At 49.2% G+C, this 19,563-nt stretch overlaps 3 protein-coding genes across 3 annotated transcripts in view; 2 read left to right on the top strand and 1 right to left on the bottom strand.

Annotated features, from left to right (window-relative positions):
* GPBP1L1 (GC-rich promoter binding protein 1 like 1) overlaps positions 1-2,810 on the top strand; it is a 31,771-nt gene extending 28,961 nt beyond the window's left edge. Inside the window, exons 10-12 of the mRNA XM_048313658.1 lie at positions 589-713; positions 1,564-1,666; positions 1,884-2,810. Coding sequence (XP_048169615.1) covers positions 589-713; positions 1,564-1,666; positions 1,884-2,030 — 375 coding nt within the window. The 3' untranslated portion in view covers positions 2,031-2,810. The remainder of the gene's footprint in view (positions 1-588; positions 714-1,563; positions 1,667-1,883) is intronic.
* A 2,232-nt stretch (positions 2,811-5,042) lies between these two features.
* Positions 5,043-7,474, top strand: CCDC17 (coiled-coil domain containing 17). Its single transcript, XM_048312995.1, has 7 exons — positions 5,043-5,183; positions 5,282-5,460; positions 5,572-5,631; positions 5,711-5,841; positions 5,931-6,053; positions 6,308-6,477; positions 6,796-7,474. The coding sequence occupies exons 1-7, from the start codon at positions 5,043-5,045 to the stop codon at positions 6,934-6,936; spliced, it is 945 nt and encodes a 314-aa protein (XP_048168952.1). The 3' UTR covers positions 6,937-7,474.
* Positions 7,475-8,064: 590 nt separating this feature from the next.
* Positions 8,065-19,434, bottom strand: LOC125329879 (nuclear autoantigenic sperm protein). Its single transcript, XM_048312323.1, has 15 exons — positions 19,281-19,434; positions 18,485-18,535; positions 17,582-17,692; positions 16,988-17,068; positions 16,725-16,822; positions 15,120-16,004; positions 13,227-13,309; positions 12,239-12,315; positions 12,035-12,108; positions 10,823-11,011; positions 10,438-10,604; positions 9,975-10,028; positions 9,810-9,881; positions 8,738-8,869; positions 8,065-8,231 (listed from the first exon to the last, which is right to left on the bottom strand). The coding sequence occupies exons 1-15, from the start codon at positions 19,340-19,342 to the stop codon at positions 8,178-8,180; spliced, it is 2,190 nt and encodes a 729-aa protein (XP_048168280.1). The 5' UTR covers positions 19,343-19,434; the 3' UTR covers positions 8,065-8,177.
* Between the last annotated feature and the right edge of the window lie 129 nt (positions 19,435-19,563).

Genomic DNA, 19,563 nt, shown 5'->3' with positions numbered 1-19,563 from the left:
GCACAGCAGTGATGGAGAGAGATCCGTAACACAATGAAATGCAAACGGATAAGTAATAAATGAGGTGGAAGGGAAGGTCACAGATGTTGAAGGTAATCTAGATTTTTGCAAGGATTCTCTAAGGAGAGGAACAGTATCATATTTTAACATCTTAGGTTGCTTTCCAACTTGCCTGTCAAACTGCTTTCACTGAAAAGTAGAATTTTGTGCTTGTGAAAGGTGCAGGAATGTGGCTCAAGCCTCAGAGGTTCAGACCCCCGAATGCATAAACCTGTGCCCTAATGTGTATGTAAAGTGTGTCCTTAGGAGCATTTAATTGTCGTAGTTTTCTTGCTTTCACTCTGAGCTGCTGATTATGGTTTTGCAATGCCAGCACTCACTCCTTTGGCACAGCAGCACAGGCCACCAAATGTCCTTCATCCTGTGTTGTCCTGTCACAGCCAGGTACACGTTGCTGCAGCTTCTGTAAAAAACACTGGCTCAAGGTGAAAGGCTTGGCTGGACTTTCAAAGGCAGAAGCTTGAACTTGGAACTGTGCTGTTGGCACAGTCTGTGCAAGCACACTTTGATGGTTTTATTTTTCTTTAGATGGAGAGTAACAGCACACCAGAACCAAAGGAAAACTGGGAAGAGAACTGCCATCAGAATGGCCTTTCTCTCCCTTTGCCGGAGGAGGGGGAAAACCTCTCCCATTCATTGGAAGCAGAACACAGGTGAGTAAATGGAAGAATAAAGTAAAGGAGGGCGAGTCGTTGGGCTGTGTGAGGAGAAGGAAGCAATTTCAAAGAAAACTCTATTTTTGGGAAGCAGCAGTAGCTGTGTGTGTATGGAGAAGGAGGTGTGTGGGCTTTGTGACCAGGGCTGGACTGGGTGGGGTCTCATTGAAGGTAAAACAAGACACAAATGACAGGTGAGCCAAGGCTTTACCAAGGTCTGTAATTAAATTCCAGTGCTTCTTTAGTGCCACATCCGCATGTTAATGCTGCCTAGAGATATTTATCTGCCCACACTGGGAGTTAGCATGAACCTAGGGTGATTCTGGTTAATTTACAAGCAGGTGTCCTAAATGTTAAGAAGACACACACCACACTTTGCTTGCACTTAGAATACTCCTGTGCTGCTTTACATGCTATAAAAGTGGAGGAGAGTTAAGAAAATATTTACCTGGTATCTCAGGCTGTATCTCATGTCAGTGAGTAAGCAGTGTGAGCATCTGGTGCAAGCAGATAGTAAGGTTTAGGACATTCTGAGCTGTGATACTGGTTTGGTTGCCTCATGTCCTCCTTCAGTGTCCTTGAGTTAGAATTTCAAATCCCTGCCTTCCACCAGTCTGGTTATGTACTCATTGTACAGGACTGCTGATGGTTAAATATTTGTAAAAGACATTGAAAAATGTTGGGTAAACACAAATGATTGTTGAAGTGGTCTGTGATAGAGAAGATTCCCTGGTGAATTTGGAGTGATTTCGTACAAAACCTCATTCTTCATGGACAAAGTGTTCTTTCCTTTGCCATTATTCCCTTGCTTTAGTTCCCATGCCCCTTTTATTTTCTCCACAATCAGGTTATTGAAAGAAATGGGATGGCAGGAATATCCTGAAAATGATGAAAACTACCTTCCCCTCACGGAGGATGAGCTCAAAGAGTTCCAGATTAAATCAGAACAGGTATGTTTACAGCTCTTCTCCCTCTCCTTTCTCAAGGGTTTCTTCTTAAAGATGTTCAAAAGGACAAAGAATTTAAGTGAGACTGTAGTAGAATGGATGATTCTGCATTATCCCTGTGTGTACACACAGTAAAATGTGTAATTCATGTCCACAGATTGTTGGTGACAGTTACTCTCCATACTTTTGCTCGTTTTAAAACTTGCTTTCATTCCTACAGCGAAGAAGAAATGGATTTGGGAAGAATGGATTTCTTCAGGGCCGCGGCTCCAGCCTGTTGTTCCACTGGGGAAGCACTTTTAAGACAAAGATTGAGGACTCAGACACAGAAACAAGTAGCAGTGAAACGTCAGATGACGATGCCTGAAACTGGGCACAATAAAATTAAATAAATAAAACCAACCCAATAAACTCAGTTCATAGTTCAACACGTGTTTGGGGTTGTATAAACTAAACAGAGTTTATTCTGTCTCCAGTCTGTTCAGTTTTTTCTTTTGTTGTTGATACTTCATGCACAAGGGAAATAATTGTATCCCAAAGAAGAGAGAAATTGGCTTCTTTAGCTTTTTCTTTTGGTTTTGCCCTAATGCTTACTAGAAGTTTGTGCAGCTAGCAAATTTTGACAAAAATCCCTTGTGGGGCAGTGCACAAGTTCAGTCGTGTGAGCAGGACACAAGTGGCTGACTGATCTCTGCAACAACAAGCTTCTAACAGTGCCGCCGCATTGCCCAGTGCGCGGTAACGGTGTGCTAAAACAATCATTGTCGATGACAAAATGGCTTTTGAAGTTCTAATTATGTTAAATTAATGCTAATAACATGAATATTTTATTTTATTTTATTTTTTTTTTGGCGGCTCGGGGAGCTTCATCACTTAACCAGGCGTTTGTGGTTTTCTTTTTTTTTTTGGGTACAGCTGTAAAATATTTGGATATAGGAATTGTTTGTGTTCTTCTTCTTGCAGCCTTGATATTCAGGGTGGATTGTAAAATATAAATTTTTTGTGAGATTTCAAAGATTAAGATTATTTTGATAACATTATTTACAGATTTTAAAAAGTGACTATCACATTGAGTCTGTATGAGGGGGAAAAACTACTGCATCAAAAATAACTAACTTGGAATAAATATTTTGCATCAGTTTGCCAATTCTAATTGTCTTTCTTATGTAAGAAGAGCTTTCCTCTAAGGGACCTGCAACTTTGGGGGTTCAGTAGCATTGGGGATAAACAGTTTCCTCTCCCGCTCTATTTTTCCACTTGGCAAACATTGCTGTAGTGCTCAGACTGCAGGAGCTGAACTCTTCCTTTAAGAAGGGAGAGAGAGAACAATGCTGAGATGACAGTCCATGTTTGGGGATTTTTTTTTTAAAGAAAATAATTCAAAATTATCTTCTACTAAAGCAGTTTGCTTTTTTTTCCGCTTCATACAAAATGGTGAAGCTCGACCGGTCGGTGTCACTTGTTCCTAGTGCAATGCTGCTGTTTATGTTCACAACGTGGCAAGGGAATGTCTGAATCCAAAGCTGTTTTCATTGAAGTCTTTTTTAAAAATTCATGAAAACATTTCTATTAGATTAAAAAGAATTTTACAAACAACTCAGTTGTGGCCTAAGCTATTTAAGTGTCTGGTGTAAGTTCAGCTGTGCACAAAGGTTTTGGATTGGAAAGTGCTTGGGGGTTGTGCATTGTTTGCAAGTGGGTTGGATGTAGTCACACAAAACCTTGTCTTGCAGACCTCAGGGGTTTGTCCCAAGGTTCTGCCTGTGTGTTCTTAATCCACTCCTGGCCAGGCAGAGAGGACAGAGGTGTAAGAAAATGATAATGTTTAGCCCTAAATCTTTGCATCTGGATTCAAGGGTGCGTGCTCAGCATTATCAGGTGTAACTCTGCTACCTGTGCCTCCAGCTCCCTCTGGCTCTGCGGTGAACCCGAGCTGAGTGGGCCAGTGGGGCATTTCTTCATTCTGCACTCTGGAATCCAGGCTCCAGGGGCTGAGGCTGCCTGGGAATGCTTGGGAAGCGCTGGGGCTCCTGTAAGACATTGCACAAACCATCTCATTGCTTTTGAATATCCTTGTGTTTTGGTCCCATCTAACACTGCTTTTGTCTGGAAAAGTCTATCCATTTTTTAACTTCCCACATCCACTTAAGTTATTCAGATCTGTGTGCACTGATCTCAGGAAATGGGGTAAGTTGTAAAACCCCTTCACCTCAAATCCATGCTGACAGCTGTTTCACTTCGATGTGGAAGTTCCCCCTTAGCTTTAAGTCTACTAAGGAGCAGCTAAGTGGGAGCTGCTGCAAGGCAGGAAAGGGGCATCCCTGGGACAGCCCCAGGCCCTGCATATCTCTGTCGGTGAGCACTTGGTAACCACGGGTGAGAGAGCACTGTGGGACACAGGGAAGCGGGGCCTCCCTCACCTTGTTTTCTGTGGTTTGCTCAGGTGGCTCAGGGACATTTTTTCCCCCATTCCAGTGCCCGTGGTAAATAGTGGGAATGTCCAGGGTTGGAGGCGTGGTCCTCCCTGCCCAGCCCGGCGTCCAGCATAGCAACAGTGTCTTCAAACACTGCAGCCACCGCCGCCAGCAGGTCTGTGCACGCGTTCAGCCCGTCCCAGGGTGCCAGCCCCGCGGGGGGACCCCCTATCCCTGGCAGGGTGGCCCCCCCGAGTGACCCCCACCCGCTCTGCTTTCCAGGGTGTTGGACATGGGGGGCTTCCTCTGCCCGCGCTGCCGCTTGGCGTTCGGATCCCGACAGTTGCTGCAGGTGCACCTGGAGAAGCTGTGCCTCGGGCCCGCGGCACCCAGCAGCTCCTGCCTCCATCGGGGGGATCCCCTGCCTGTGGAGGGAGCACAGGGCACGGCAAGGAAAACACAGGACGCCTCGGTAGTGTGGAACTGGGTCTGGCACAGAATAGGGGCGGGTGGGAGGGACAGGGACAGGTGCTGGGCCGGGAAACAGGGCATCACATCCTAGATCCAGCTTGGTCTGAGCTGGGGTAGGCCTCCCATCTTCCCATTCCTGCACCACACAGGCAGCCTTTGGTGCTTATTTTGCCAAAGACAGAAAAGTATATTGTTAAGGGGGGGAGTGGGGATGTGTCACCCTTTTCTTCCCTTGGTGTCTGCAAGGTTGGGGTATCCCAAAATACGGACGACGCTGAGCCACGCCATCACTTTGTGCTTCCTGGGGTTCCACCAGCTGTGCGGGGACAGCGGGGACCAGGGCGGGCGCGAGGGGCTCCCCTGGGGGATGTGCTCACCCCCCGGGAGAGGGCCCTGCTCCGCACAGCCGACCCCACTTCCAGGAGGCTGACAGTGGAGGTACAGTGAATCCTGAATCCTAGGGTGGGCATCAGCAGCCCTACGGCTCCCCAGAGATGGTGGTCCAGCCCCTCCTACCCGGTGAACCCCGTGTGCAGCAGGGAGAGCCCCCCCGGCAGTCGCTCCCACTGCAGGGGCACCGGCAGCCGCCGCAGGAGCTGCGGGAAGCCCACGAACGCTACGTGGCCGAGATCCGGGCGAGGACCCAGCAGCTGGAGCAGCAGAGGGAGGGTAGGCACTGGCAGCAGTTTTGGGGCAATGGGTAGGCACGTGTGGGATGCAGTAACCCCCCGAGAGTGGGGCTGTGGGGGCCGTGCTGAGCCCCCCGGCCCCTCACCGTCCCGCAGGGCTCTGCCGGCGGCTGGCGGCACTGGGGGCTGGGGCAGCTCTGGGCCCCCAGCCCGAGCACGGGGAGCCGCAGCAGAGCCGGGCCCCGCGGGACCAGGCCGGACAGGTCCGAACAGCACAGCAGAGGTGAGCGCTGGCCGGGAGGGGGTCACAGCGCAGAGCCCTGGCCCTGTGGGGTGCTCTCCATTAAAGGGCCCGTTGGCCCCCTCACCCCCCATTTGCCCGTCTCCTCCCCAGGGCCACCCTCCGCCTCGACACCCTCCTGCCGCCCGCAGGGCCGCTCGCGGCCGAGGCCAGGTGAGGCTCCGTGGCGATGGCGGCTCTGAGCAGAGCGCCCGGCCGAGCCCTGGCGATGGCTGACCCAGGGCTCCGGTAGGGCGCTGCGACTGTCCTACCTGCGCTCCGGGGGACACGACCCGGCCGTCCTGGACCAGCTCCTCCATCTCCAGCTGGAGGCCACGGTACTGGAGAAAAGAACCGCAGGGCTGGGCAGGGGCAGGCGGTTGGGTAAGTGCCAACACCAGGCCCAGGCCTGTCCCCCACAGGGACCGTGGCCCCACAGCCGACTCCTGAGGTGCCCCCGGCTGTGCCGGCAGAGCCCCCCGGCAGTGGCACACACGCTCTGGATGCGGCACTGCTAGCCGTGGAGCTGGAGAACCGGCGTCTGGAAGATGAACTGTTGGCACTGAAAGTCAGGAGGGAGAGGAGAGCAGACGCTGGTAGGTGATGGGTCCCAGGGAAGGGGGTCCCGTATCTGCACCCCACAGCCCTGGGGTTGCAGCATCAGAGCCCTGGGCTGGACATGGCTCCTGGAAATATGGGCAAGGGGAGGGGAGCTGCAGCTCGGGGTGGGGTGGGCTCTCTGCAGTGAGCAGGGGGAGTCCCGGCCCCCAGTGGCCCTGAACGCGGGCCTGGTGAGGTGCTGGGGAAATGGCTGCTGTAAAGCCCACGGTGACCAAATCCTGCTGCCCAGGCTCGCGGGCAGCCCAGCGGCACACGGAGGAACTGGCCCAGCTCCAGGCAGAGGTGGGAATGCTGCGATGCCACGCAGAGCAGACGAGGCCATGGCTGCACCCCCCCATCCTCCCACCCACCATAGCCCCTCCACTGCCGCCAGCCCTGGCTGTGCCAGAACTTTTTATGGTAAGAGCCTCAGCCCTAGGCAATTTCCAGCTCTCCAAGGAGGGGAGAGGGGAGATGGGATTGGGCTGCCAACTGGGATGGAATGATGGGTGTGGAGGTACAAGCTTGGGGACATTTGGGAACTACTCCCTTTGCTGTGGTTGGGGATAGGGCCACTGGGGCAGGAGGTGAGTACCCCCCAGTGCTGGACCAAGGGTGGGATTTGCTTTGCACACGCAATGGCACCTGTGAGGGGATAGCTGGGCAGCTCCTGCCCATGCCTGGACAGGACAGTGCCAGGACCCTTCTCCCCTTGACATCACTTTTTTCCTTTCCCAGGAGCCCCCTGGGCCTGCGCTGGGGCCTGGCAGCCCCACAGCCCATGTGTCCCCTGGACTCCCCCTCACCCCCTTTATGGCCCTGGAGGACCCTCCTCCTGCTCAGGAGCCCCCAGAACAAGACAGGGTTCCCCAAAGGTGAGCCAGGAATGGGCCATGGCCCCACTGGACTGCCCTGGCACCCCCTCACCACCCTGGAGTGGCAAATTGGGGCTTTAGTAACTGTTAGGGTGATGAAGGGATGGCAAAACCTGTGTTCAAGCTGCAGAGATGGGTTTTGGGACCAGGATCCTACAGTGGTGGGGTGGGGGGAAAGTGTATGGGAACACTGCTGGGACCAAAGAGGCTCTGGGCATTTCAGCAGGAAAAGGACAGGCAGCATCAGGCAAACGCCCAAGCCAGCAGCCACATGAGTTACACAGCTCAGCCTCCACCTCAGGGCTGAACCCACAGCCAGATGAGGGTTTCACTCTGCTCCCAATGGTGGTTTAGGGACAGGAAGAGGGCACAGAGGGGCACAAATTCCTTTCCCTCAGGTACAGCCCCAGCTGCAGCCCTCTGTAGGGAAAGCCTAATCCAGGGCATGCACAGCTCAGCCCTGGGAACCAGCAAAAGCCACAGCCAGCCTTCCAAAGCATCACAGGCCGTGGGTTATGTTTAATAAATGGCTTCAGCTCATTGCTCTTCACTTCTTGGCCTTTTTTTATACACACACACACACACACACACAGAGCCCAGGGCAGGCTCCCAGCCCCACCTGGGACTCAAGCTGTCTGAGGGGACAGCCCTGCCCCTGCCTCAAACCATCAGCACCTGCTCCTGGCACCCCCTCCTGGGTGCAAAGTGGAGGTTGAACAGAGCTAAAAATACACAGCAACAAGGCCCAGGATGTTACAAAGCTCTTTATCAGCCTTCCCCACTATCTTTAGGCTGCTCAAAGCTGAGGGAGGCACCACTAGAACCCACTTCAGGCTCAGCCTTGAATGAACAAAACAGCCCCAGCTGTGATAAGGCTCCAGAAGGAGAAAAGGTCAGATCCCTGGACAAGACTACAGTGAATTCCATGCAATGCTCTTCTTCCCTGCAGCAGCCAGCCCTGCCTGGCCCATCCAAGCCTCTGCTCCTGCCTCAGAAGGCAGATGTGGGTGGAAATGCTGAAGCTAAAGGGAGCACAAGCCCAGCAGTGGGCCAGGGCTGAGACCTGCAGCCCAGGGGGAGAGCCAGGAGCAGAGGCTGGAACCTGTCACAGGAGGAAGGTCAAGAGGGACCATTTGCTTACAATCTTTATTGAAGTCATACAAAAGTTGCCAAAAAGTGAAAAAATACACTATATACAAAACCATTTTCCTTGTAAGGAGAGGAGTGTCCAAGGTTAAAGAATTATCATACTGTGCTTTCAACTGCAGCCCCTGATTCTGCTTGTGGCCTTTTCTCTGTCTAAAAGAGAAGATAAGGGTTTGTTTTTAAAAGACAAGACACAGTCTTACAGCACCAACTCATGCAGCAGCCCACAGGTTCTGTAATTTAAAGATTTAACTGACTATGTGAGCTTTGATGGTCTCCAGAGCCCAACACTACCCTAAAGCATTGACAGTAACAAGTACAGCCCAGGGGTCAGTAATAAAACCCAGGAACATTAAAAATTGGGGGAAGACCCTGTGCTGGAGTGGAGTCCAGCAAAAAACCACCCAGAACCTGTTTGTGTCCCACCCCACAGGTGACAAGGCCCCACAGCTGGGCCTGTCCAGCCCACACAGGGTCAGCACCACAGTACAGCATGCATCCTGCCCACTAGGAATATTCTTCATCTCATCTGGGAAACCTTGTGAAGGCCAGCGGGCAATAAAACCAGGACATCTACCAGGCACACAACAATCCCTGAATAGAGAGGGGGGGAAATAAAATAAAAAAACACTGCCCAGACTCCTGGCTCAGCTGCCCACCTCCTCTTCCATTTTTTCTGTGACCTCATTTCCACTGGGGACAGTATCCCCACCACCACCATTGACAGCTGGTTCTGGTTTAGATTTCTTGGCTTCATTGTCTCCCTGATGAGTCTCCTCCTCTGGTTTCCTCTGAAAACAAAATTATTTATAATCTCTACTAAGTACAAATCAAAGTTTAAATATTTTTGAGAAATTCAGCATTAGATGTCATTGCACATCATCTACCCAACCTCTGCTTGCCAGGCTCAGGACAGACTTCCCAGGGTTGGGGTTTAACCAGAGCTTTGAGGCTCTGGCATCGAGGTCTCGACCACAGTGACACTGTCTGGGTGCCAGGATCTCCAGACCTAAATTATCCTCAGTTATAGTCTGGCAAGGAAAGGAGCAACCACTGAGCCTGTAACAGTTCAAGGGTAGACTTAGGGCATCTACAACATTTGAAATCACCTAAAGCAGCTCCAAATCACTCCAGGCACACCTGAACTCACAGGCCAATGGAACAGAGGCAACATAAGAGTATCCCCTATAAGATCTTAGCTTTAATCAGCAAACACTTCTAGAGAACACGTAACACTTAAAGGAACCAAGTGTTCAATACCTGATCTCTTTAAGAGGCAGTTTGTAATTACCACCAGTGTGGCTTTACTATTTATTAAGCCCAAGTCCCCATTTCCTTTTGGAAAGAAGGGAACCCAGCCCAGCCTGGTTGCCTGCCTTTTCCTTGGAATCTGTAGGTGATCCTGCTGCTCTTGAGGGCCCTCAGCAGAGGAAGCTCTTGTTCAGGGAACACCTGCAGAAGCTGCACAACTGGGTCAGATTTACATCAGCGTGCATCGGGCAGGGTGCTGAACCACCAAGAATGGTCTCCTGGAGGCCAGATGGTTCCCAGACTGATTGGCTCCCAGTGGAAAAGAGTTTCATACACTACTGGTTTTACTTTTGGAATGTTTTCCCATTATACAACTAAGTTAAGAAAAAAACTCTTAAGACAGAAAAAAATCTAATTACACAGAGCAAGCCAGTAGTACTTCAACAAACTGCTTGTTCAACGAATCATTTCTGGACTCACCTTTTTCCTGACTAGATGAGAGATGTCTGTTACACACTGAGATGCACCATCAGCTGCTTTCCTTACTGGAATCTGATACAAGACAGACACTGACACATGAGCAAATGCAACCAGTAATCCTTAGAGCAGACGAGAATTAACAACATCCATTTTTGATTAACTTACTGTGGAAACAGAACCACTGCCTTCACTTTGTGCAAAGCCAGATGTGGTTCCAACCTTAAGAAAAGCAGAAAAAACAGACTGTGGCAGACCATACATGTGAGCTTACTGAGATACAGAAAGCCCAAGTCCTTCATGTCCCAGCACTGGATTCTGCACTTCCGCACAGGACAGAGGCAACACGCGCTCCACATCTGTCTGACCCATCATTTCCAGGCCTGATACATTAAATGCCACAGAAGCCTATCAAATTCCTTCTCAGTTTGGAACAATTAGTATCAGGGTACTTAGTAAATATCCTCTTTAGATGTCAGCTGCCTCAGTTTCCTTCTCACAACCACAGCTTGGTAACACCTGTGAGGAACCACCAGCCCCTGATCAAGTCTGAGCTCCTCCCATTACTGATTTACTTCAAGTTCCACTGGAAGGAGGGTTGGCTCAAAAGGAAACCACAGGACACACTCACCAGAGTTGCTTTCAGTCCCAGCTCAGCTACTCTTGCACTCTTCTGTGACTCCTTTGAATCTTCTATCTTCTCTTTAATTTCAGGAAGCAATCCCTTCAGTTCTTCAATCTCCTTCTCGTCCTCCGGGGAGCCAGTGTCTGCCTTCTTTATTCGCTCGGTCAGTATTGCTGAGGTGAAACAGTTATCAGGGCAAAACACCTCGAGACAAAGTAACTGTCCAGTTACCAACATCCAGAAGCAACTATCTGCTAACAAACAGTTTTAAAAATTCTGCCCTTGCTGTAGTCTGTCATTGCTTTTAGATAAAACATGACAGCAGACAATGAGCACACCTCACTACTTTGCCTGGAGAAAACTCACTAGGCAGCTTCAGAATTCCACGTACCCAGTCTCTTGTCTATGACCTCCATGGACTTCCCGAACTGCAGGACGGCCTCGTCGAAGTCGCTGTTGTAGTGGTAGGCCAGGGCCAGCTGGTAGTGGCTCTCAGCCAGCAGTCGGTCATGAGCCTCCAGGTACTTCTGCTGCAGGGCCAGGCAGGCCTGGAACTCCTCAATTGCCTGTGTGTAGTTTTCTACAGGAGAAAGTCCCAAGGTCTTTACAAACCTCAGTAATTATCCACAATCTAAACCCTGGTTTGGTTACTCCATGTTTTGTTACACATCATACAGTCTGCAAACAGAACCATCACTGAACACAGCAGTGCTGGGCTGCTTTCAGACCACCAGGTGACAACTCTGCCTCCCCTCAGAGACTGTCTAGGCCAGTTCCTCTGGTTCTCTCACGAGTGCTTTGTCTAATCTCAGCACAGAAAACTGAGCAGACAAGTCAAAGCAGGCACCAAATCCTCCTGCTTTACCTGCTACCAGGAACTGAATGTAACTGGTCACAACTGCAACATGGATCTGGAGCTAAGCACAGTCCCCTACCACCTTCCTGTCAAGCTCTCCACTGAATGTGTTCTAGTGACACAAGACAACCCTTGCTCTGTAGCCCTGGCCCAGAAACCTGTTGGATTATTTCCAATGCCTGCCCCAAAGAAAGAGTACATTTGGATTTAACAAGATTAAAATGTGTTTTTAAATGAAAGGCAAGCAAGACATTACACAGCACTAACCTGGGGCTTGCTTCCCACTCCTTTTTTCTGCTGTGTAACACAAGAGTCTTTCCTGACTATAGCCTAGGATTTGGGAAGGGCTAAGACAGTCAACTATTTTTCATTTGCAGTCTTTTTGTTCTGACAGTGGCATGGTACTGACACCTCTTATTAATTAAGCTCAGTGACAATTTCAATAAGTCTCTCAAGTTCATAAGCAAGGTTTGGTCACTACAGAAAGCAGAACACAAGGCTGGTTTTGATCTGGCAACACATTACTTCTTACGCAAACTTTTTTCCACTGCTCTGCAAAGGCACAGACTATCCTATTTAAGGCGCCAACCATTAATTCCAAAGCTTCTCACATGGCTGCAACTATCATGATCAGTCTAATTTGTTCTCATCCTGACTGCCTTAACACATCTGCTAATTTTAAAGTACAAAATCCAGTGACAGAAAGCGGAATCAAACACTTCACACATGACAATTAACATTACTTACCAGATTCAATGCTAACTTCTCCTAACTTCAGATGAGCTTGAGCTGCATGGAGCTGAGCTTCTTTTGTTTCTTGTCTAAAGCAAGAAGAAAAAAAAATTTACAAATTCTGATCAGAATATGCCACATTCAGTAACTGGCTGTGCCACCCTCCAATTTACACTGAGCTTCTGTGGCATATACCCAAATTAATACTTCAGTCTTTACCTCTTGTAAATGACTTTTGCTAACTCCAGCATGTCCCAGGCTAGCTCAAGATTGCCAATTTCATCCTCCTCACTTTCCTGTAAAGACCAGAAGTGCATGAGACATTAAATGATTTGGTCACAGATCACATCAAACACCACCACTAAATTCCTAATCGGTGTTGTCAAGGAATCAATTTCTGCAAGAGGCAAACCATTTACCGCTAGAAGAAAAAAAAAAGAAAAAGAATCTGCAGAAGAGGTTACTGTATCAAGCACGATTTTGCCTGGAGTAAAGATGTTTCAACAGAACACAAACTCACATTGTTTTGTGATATGCCTTAACTTTTTTTCCAGAAATAACAGGGCACCAAGCACCCATATTATCTCAAGAGCAAGATCTTAGTTAAGGTGCTCTTTAGATGAACCAAATAAAGTTGATGGTCCAGCTTTTTTTAATGAGCCTTTGAGCTTTGTTAGAATAGTCTGAGAAAGGGACAGACAGTTATCTACAATGCTTAGTGCCACTCTACAAGGCTGCAGACTTTTCCAGGCATTTTCACTGCTACGTCAATGTACATCTCAGGTTTGAGGAGCACCACACTTAAACAATTCCCATCCTAATCACAAGCTTACTGGACTGGACCAGGAGCATTCAACATGTACAGTGAAACAAGACAAGCAGAGAATTAACTGTTCCAAGTAACTCCAGTGACAGGCTGGAGCAGCTCTCCCTGCCTGCCCCACCAGGCCACGTTAGCTCAGCACACCACAAGCATTTGTGTCAGAGCAGCTGAACAAACCCAAGTTTACAGACACAGCTGAGCAAGATGCTACAATGCAGACAAGGCCTAACACTGGTCGTTCCCAGGCAATAGTGGCTTTCAGAAGTATTTTCCTACACAGAACTAAATGAAACACAAATGAGCTTTTAGAAGGAAACCAACATGATATTTAGGCCTATACTGCACCCTTCCATGAGCACCGGTGTCAGAGCTCAGCAACCTCACCTTGTCTTCCACTGTCAATTCATTCTCCTTCTCATCTTCAGCTTTATCATTTTCTTTATCTTCCTCTTCAGATTCTTCTGTTTCTAGAAAGTAAGTAGATGGATGAGCACACTTCTTGTTCCTGTGCTTGCTCGACAGGGAGTCAGGCAGAATATGTTATATCCAACCCTCATCCTTCCAGTAACAGGTTAGAGGTGTGATGTAAGAAGAGCAGATACATTAGATTCTCAGCATCAGCAGCCATCTTGCTGAAACTCTTCAGCACTGTAGACTAAAGTAGTCCGTAAGTTCAACTTTTTACCATCTACAACAGAAACTTACATAGAATTTAGTTCTCACAAATTTGTTGTGAGCTCCCACTGAAGCAACAAGATCCTGAGCAGCCCTAGAGGCACTGGCCAACTGCTGACCTTCATGCTACAGAAAACAAGTGTTTTCAGCAAGATAGCTGCCAAGCTGCACACAAATTGGTCTGTTTCTGAGTTCATGTTCCTCATGTCAGGCATTTAAGTGCCAGTGTTAATGAACCTCCTCTTGTGTAGTACTAATTTGACTTCTGACACTGTGCAGGAGCATCACATCTTCCATTCTACCAGCAGAAGACATTCTGGGAAAATGTGCAGTGAAGGAATATGGCTAATAACTTCAGAGCACTGGCTGGTCTGCAGCCGTAAGTCACACACTTAATTCCTACATCAGAACCTCTGATTGGGTGGGGACTAGAGGGCCTGTGAACTCACTAGTCTAACTCCCAAAAAAGCACACACCTACCACTGAGAGGGCCAAAGCTGTAAACATGAAGACACCTTGTATAAAGGTAAAACAGAAGAGATGACAGACACTAAAATTTAAGTAGTGGGAGGAGTTTGGAATGACACAGCACCAGACCAGGATGTTCAAGAGGGTCCTCACACTACCAGAGTTGGGGCAAAGAGCAGCAGTATGTGTGCATAAGCAGCCTTTCACTGCTGAGGATAAGGAGCAGGTAACTACTCTTAGCTTATTTTCAGTCATCCTCTCTCCACGCAGACACCCTGTTAGGTCACTGCTCCACCACTGAGTGTTCACTGTGCTTAGCGGAACAAATCCTTCCAGGGTCCAGAACTGTTTAGTCTGAACATCTGCCACTCCTGAAGTAAGGCACTGCCTGTGAAGATGAGTTACTGACAAACAACTTGCAATTACAGCTCATCAATTAACTTGTGCAATAGAAGGCACAGGCCCACTAAGGCAACAAAGTACTACTGTAGCAAAGGGTGCAAGTCTTACTTCAACAGAGTCCTGGAAACACCTATAATAAAGCAAGGAAGCAGAAGGGCAGAAGCTGGACAGTCAGAAGACTGTACTAGAGCAGCAATAAGCCTTCAGCAAATCAAGTTTAGATTTTCCAGCTAAATTCTCGCTAGCAATGACCATCAGAAAGACTCAAATGAAGAGTTCTTTTCCTCCACCAAAAGTAAATGTACTTCGTTATGTGTTCAGCTGTTCTTGTTTTTTTCACCACCATTTAAAAATAAAACAGAGCTATAACCAGAGGCAATTTGTGCTTCAAGTTATGTGAAGGTTAGTGCAATACACCCAGATGCATGCAAGTGAACATCCATTCAGTATTCTCCACCAGCCTAGCCATTACTTACACATTTCACAGGGCTGTCAGTTTGCTTTCAGGTAAGATTTGCTTTGCAGTTAGTTAAGCGTTAGTCTAGAGAAACTGAGACTATTCACTATTCCTTAAAACTTTACTTGGATGTAAAGTCCTTCAAGAGCCCCTTTACTGTGCCTTTTCCTTATTCTAAGGCAAACAGAAAATTCTGAATGGAACACTTTTTACCCATTGTTAGCCAAATCCATCAAGTCATCCACCCACAACTACTTTTCTCCTCTCAGTGTTACCTTCTCCCTCTTCCATCAGGTCATCTTTCTCTTCTTTTTCTACCTTAGCACCTTCACCCTCTTCCATCAGGTCAGCTTTCTTGTCCTCTTTCTCTACATTAGCAGCAACTTCAGCCTTTTCTTCTGTGTCATTAGGTGGCTCTTTGCCCTCTGTGGGCACAGGTTCATTTGAGGACTCTGTCTCTTTAGATTCACCTGGTTTCTCTTCTGTAACTGTCTCTACTGGCTCTTGTTTCTCTTCTGCCTTCTTCTGTTCAGCTGTCTCTGTTTCCTCCTCTGCAGCTTCTCTCTGTTCCACAGCAGCTGCTGCCTGTGCTTCTGCCTTCTGTTCTGCTTCTGCCTTCTCTTCCACAGCTGTCTCTGCCTGCCCTTCTACAGCCTCTCCCTTCTCCACAGCTGGCTCTTTTTCTGTTGCTTCTGCTGCCTTTTCTCCTGCCTCTCCCTTCTCTTCCACAGCCACTTCTCCCGCTTCAGCCTCTTCCCCAGCTGCCTTTGCCTCCTTGTCTGACACTTCTGTCGTCCTCTCCTTCTCCTCAGTTGCCTTCTCTACCTTGTCCTCAGGCACCATCTCCTGCTCTTTTTCTACCTCCTTCTCTTTCACAGCTGCCTCCTCTTCCACAGCCTCCTTTTCCACAGGTACCTGCTTCTTCTGCTCTTCTGAAGATTCTTCTTTTCCCACAGAAATCTCAGTCTTCTCTTCAGGCTTTGCATCCTTGTCAGCAGCTGCTTCTTTGGGTTTTTCTTCTGTAATCTCTTTCATTTCAACATCCTCTTCTTTGATTTCCTTCTCAGATAGTATTGGAAACTCCTCCATGGACTTTTTGGCCTCTTCCTTTTCCCCCATGGCGTTATAAACCTGTTCTCTCAACTCCTCCCTTGCTTCTTCTACATGATTGAGGAAGCATAAACATTTCTTCGAGTTTAGTGATAAAGACATTAATGGGCACTGACAACACCACCCTCAGACCCTCCAGTGTGTTTTGTTACCAAGTTGGATAGCATTCCTAAAAGCTTCATTTTCCAAGTAGAAGGAATTAGGACACAACCAACATAGCCACTTGATCTAAGCAAGTCCTTCCCCTTCCCCAGACTGCAGCATTGCAAGCGGCCACTCAAGCAGTGTGCGGTTGTGCAGCAATTTTAGTCACAGCTAAGCAAGAGGTGCCAGTGCTTTAACAGTCTGGATAGACAGGAATTCCTGTATCCTCTCCAGCTGCAGGCAGTATAAAACAGCCACTTTCTTGGGACTTTTTACAGAGACTCTGACCTGTGGGTCTACACACACTGTACTGCTACAAGGTTACAAAGCAGTTGGAGTCAGCGGTAAAGCTTAAGAAAGCAAGTTTGAATGCAGTGTTTCAGGACATGGACACCTGGTGACCCTTTACACATGCTTTCAGTGACCAGCTCCTTGCAGATGTTTTACAGGTTTTGCTCATCTTCAGCAAGACTAACAAAAACCAAACAGAAAGTGAGTCCATTCAGACTGCCAAGAGTTTCAACAATGATTCAGGCTACCCAAGATACCAGTGGACTAAACTTGGATCATTCCAACAAGAAAACACAGCCTGGTGCCTCCCTGGCAGGGCAGGCAGCTTTACATACCATCAGCAGCTGGCAATGCAGAGTCATCTTCTGCTTTTTCTCCTTCCTCTTCCACCTGCACCCCTTCTAAGGCATTTCCCAGCACACCATTTTCCATTCTAAAGGGAACAGAGGTTTGTTATCCCTTGGATCTTTTAATACCATCATTTGAACTGCACAAGCTGCAGTGCCACAGCCCATCCCACCCAGGGCAACCCTGTCCACAACGGAGTGAAATCTGTTACATCAGACAGACTTCACCAAATAACAAACTGTCACCATACCTTGCCAACTCCAGGAGAGATTTTCCATAATAAAAAAAAGCTTCTGCACACTCATCCGCTGTCTCACCATACTTTTTACCCCTACAAAAATAATAAATAATTATTTGCCTGCGCCTACTTTAGATTTGGATATGTGAACTTGAACGTTAAGTATTCCTAGACGGAAGGATCACTTTCTTAGCTCATCTCCCATTGCTTCAAACAAATAATGAATGCTTCTCTCAGTTAGATATGGCTCTCAAACACCCAGCTAAGGAAATTAATCTATAACCCAAAAAGTACTATTCTCAGAGACTGATCAAGACTAGTGAACAAGTTATTAGAAAAGACACCTGCATAATGAATTATCAGATCCCTCTCCCTCCTTAGGGAACTGTACTGGTAATGCTTATCACAAAAGCCATCTAAACTGCACATCAACTACAGCATTCTCCAGCTCTTGGGTGACTTTGAATAGTTTGTCCTCTCCTCAATTGCATTATAAATTATAAACGTGTTAGGTAAAAATCTGAATCTTTCTTGCATAATCCACATCAGAACAGCCAAACTGAAGCCCAAGCCCAGCAAAACCACACAGAACATTCTACTACTCACAGCAAGCTCGCAGCTTCCTGGAATGCATTCACAGCAGCTGGAATATTTCCCATTACCAAGTGCTTCTGTCCCAAACCCAATAGTTTCTTTGATTCGCCATCCACATCCATACTGGAGGAAGGGGAAATAAATCAAATGCAGGATTCTGTTAGCTTTCACAGTAATTACAGCTTTCAAAACTTAGTCTGCTTTATGGAATAGTGAGTTGCATATATTACAGTGGTTGGAACTACCAGGGTAGGCAGGATTTGTTTGGTCTTGTTTGTGTAAATCTGGAACAACTGACAGTTCCAATAACAAAGGGAAGACAGGCAAATTTTATCCAATCACTGCAAGAAGTATCAGAATCTGCTATGACAAAGGCTGCTAGAGAACATACTTTAGGAGTTGCACACCAACACACCACAGAGCATCAGTGTTTCAGACTCCAGTGCTAAATCAAGAAAAAGAAGAACAAAGCCAAGTTAAAACTTTTCACAGCACAGCATGGTGCATCTGAGAACAATGAGACAGATGCAAGTGTCTGTTTCAATTCAGTGCATCTCGCACAGCTTCATTTCCAGAAGGTCCAGCCCAGCATCTCAGACTGGGACAAGAGGAGCTGCCCACAGAGGAGTACCATCTATCACATGCCAGCTGCATACTTGTTCCTCTCCAGCACTAATTCGAAACCCAAGAACTTCAAGGACAGCTGGTATTGGTGTGTGTATCAGTCCTTGAAAGGGCTTTGCTGCACCAGATTTGTGCAAACCACTGGTGAGCAGAAGTTTTCAGCACCTACAGCACGCATGTGAGTTAAACTCCAAGCCTAATAACCGATTTGAAGGATAACCTTTGTGTTTCACTCAGTAGCTCTGGGATTTCATGTTATTTGCTAATTGACAGTTCCAACTCCCATCTCACCTGTCTGTTTTGTCTGTGGATGTGGAAGGAGCTGCCAGTTCCTCTTCCATCCTGCAAACAGAAAACCGAATGTTTGTTTATTCACGTTTAGAACTGGCCACGTATTTCACAGCACGAGCTCTAGGGGCTGCGAAACCAGAACCGGGAGTCCTGGATTAGAGGTGCCCATCCACCCCGAGTGGGCTCAGGCTCCTCGGTTTGGTGTTTATTGTTGGAAGGGAGGCTGCGAGGGGCTCTGTCAGCCCCTGCCCAGCCGGTCCCGCGCAGACAATGGGGCCTTTCCCGCCTTCCGCCGGCCCCGCCCCCCGCCCTTGGCGCCAAACCCCGGCGGCGGCTCCTCACGGGCCGCCGGTCACGTGACGCGCGCCCCCTCCCCCAACCCGCCCCGCGGCGTCGGCTGCCCCCAACAAAGATGGCGGCGGCCGCGCAGCGGTCACGTGGTGGCTCCGCGCGAGCCGCGCGGGCCCAGCTGGCGCCGGAGGAGCGGAGCGACGGCACGTACCACCGCCGGCGGGGGGGGGACGGCGGAGGCAGGTACCAAAACCGGCGAGGGGGGGTTGGCGGAGGCAGGTACCACCGCCGGTGAGGAGGAAAGGGGAGGATGAGGGGGGTGCAGCCGCGCCAGCCCGACCAGCACCCCCAGCCCTTCCCCTGAGGAAATCCGGCCCACCGCCCCCCTTACCGCCCCATCCCCTCCGGTACCCCGCGGCGCGAAGGCGCCCCCCCCACCCCGCCCTAATGCCCCCCGTCCCCGACACGCACACACCGTGACCGGGGCCAGCCCGCGCGGCCCTACCTAGTCTGGGAGGCCGGCGCGGGCTCAACGCAGGGGGGAGCGGCGACGGCCGAGGATTGCATAGAAGCTGCTGGAGAGAGGGGCGGCGGCGGCAGAGTGCAGCCCCCTGCCCCTCCGGCTGGCTATATACCCCCGAGGACACGCCCCAGCCCGCCTGGCGGCGCGCGCGCGCCGCGGGGGGACTACCGCTCCCGGCACGCTGCGCGCCCGCCCCGCCGCGGGACGCCGGGGGCGCCGCCGCGCGGGGCGCGCAGGGAAGTGTAGTGCCAGCAAGGGAGGCGTG

This window comes from Corvus hawaiiensis, chromosome 9, assembly GCF_020740725.1.
Source record: "Corvus hawaiiensis isolate bCorHaw1 chromosome 9, bCorHaw1.pri.cur, whole genome shotgun sequence".
Classification (NCBI taxonomy): domain Eukaryota; kingdom Metazoa; phylum Chordata; class Aves; order Passeriformes; family Corvidae; genus Corvus; species Corvus hawaiiensis.
This window is presented reverse-complemented; position numbering and strand designations above follow the sequence as displayed.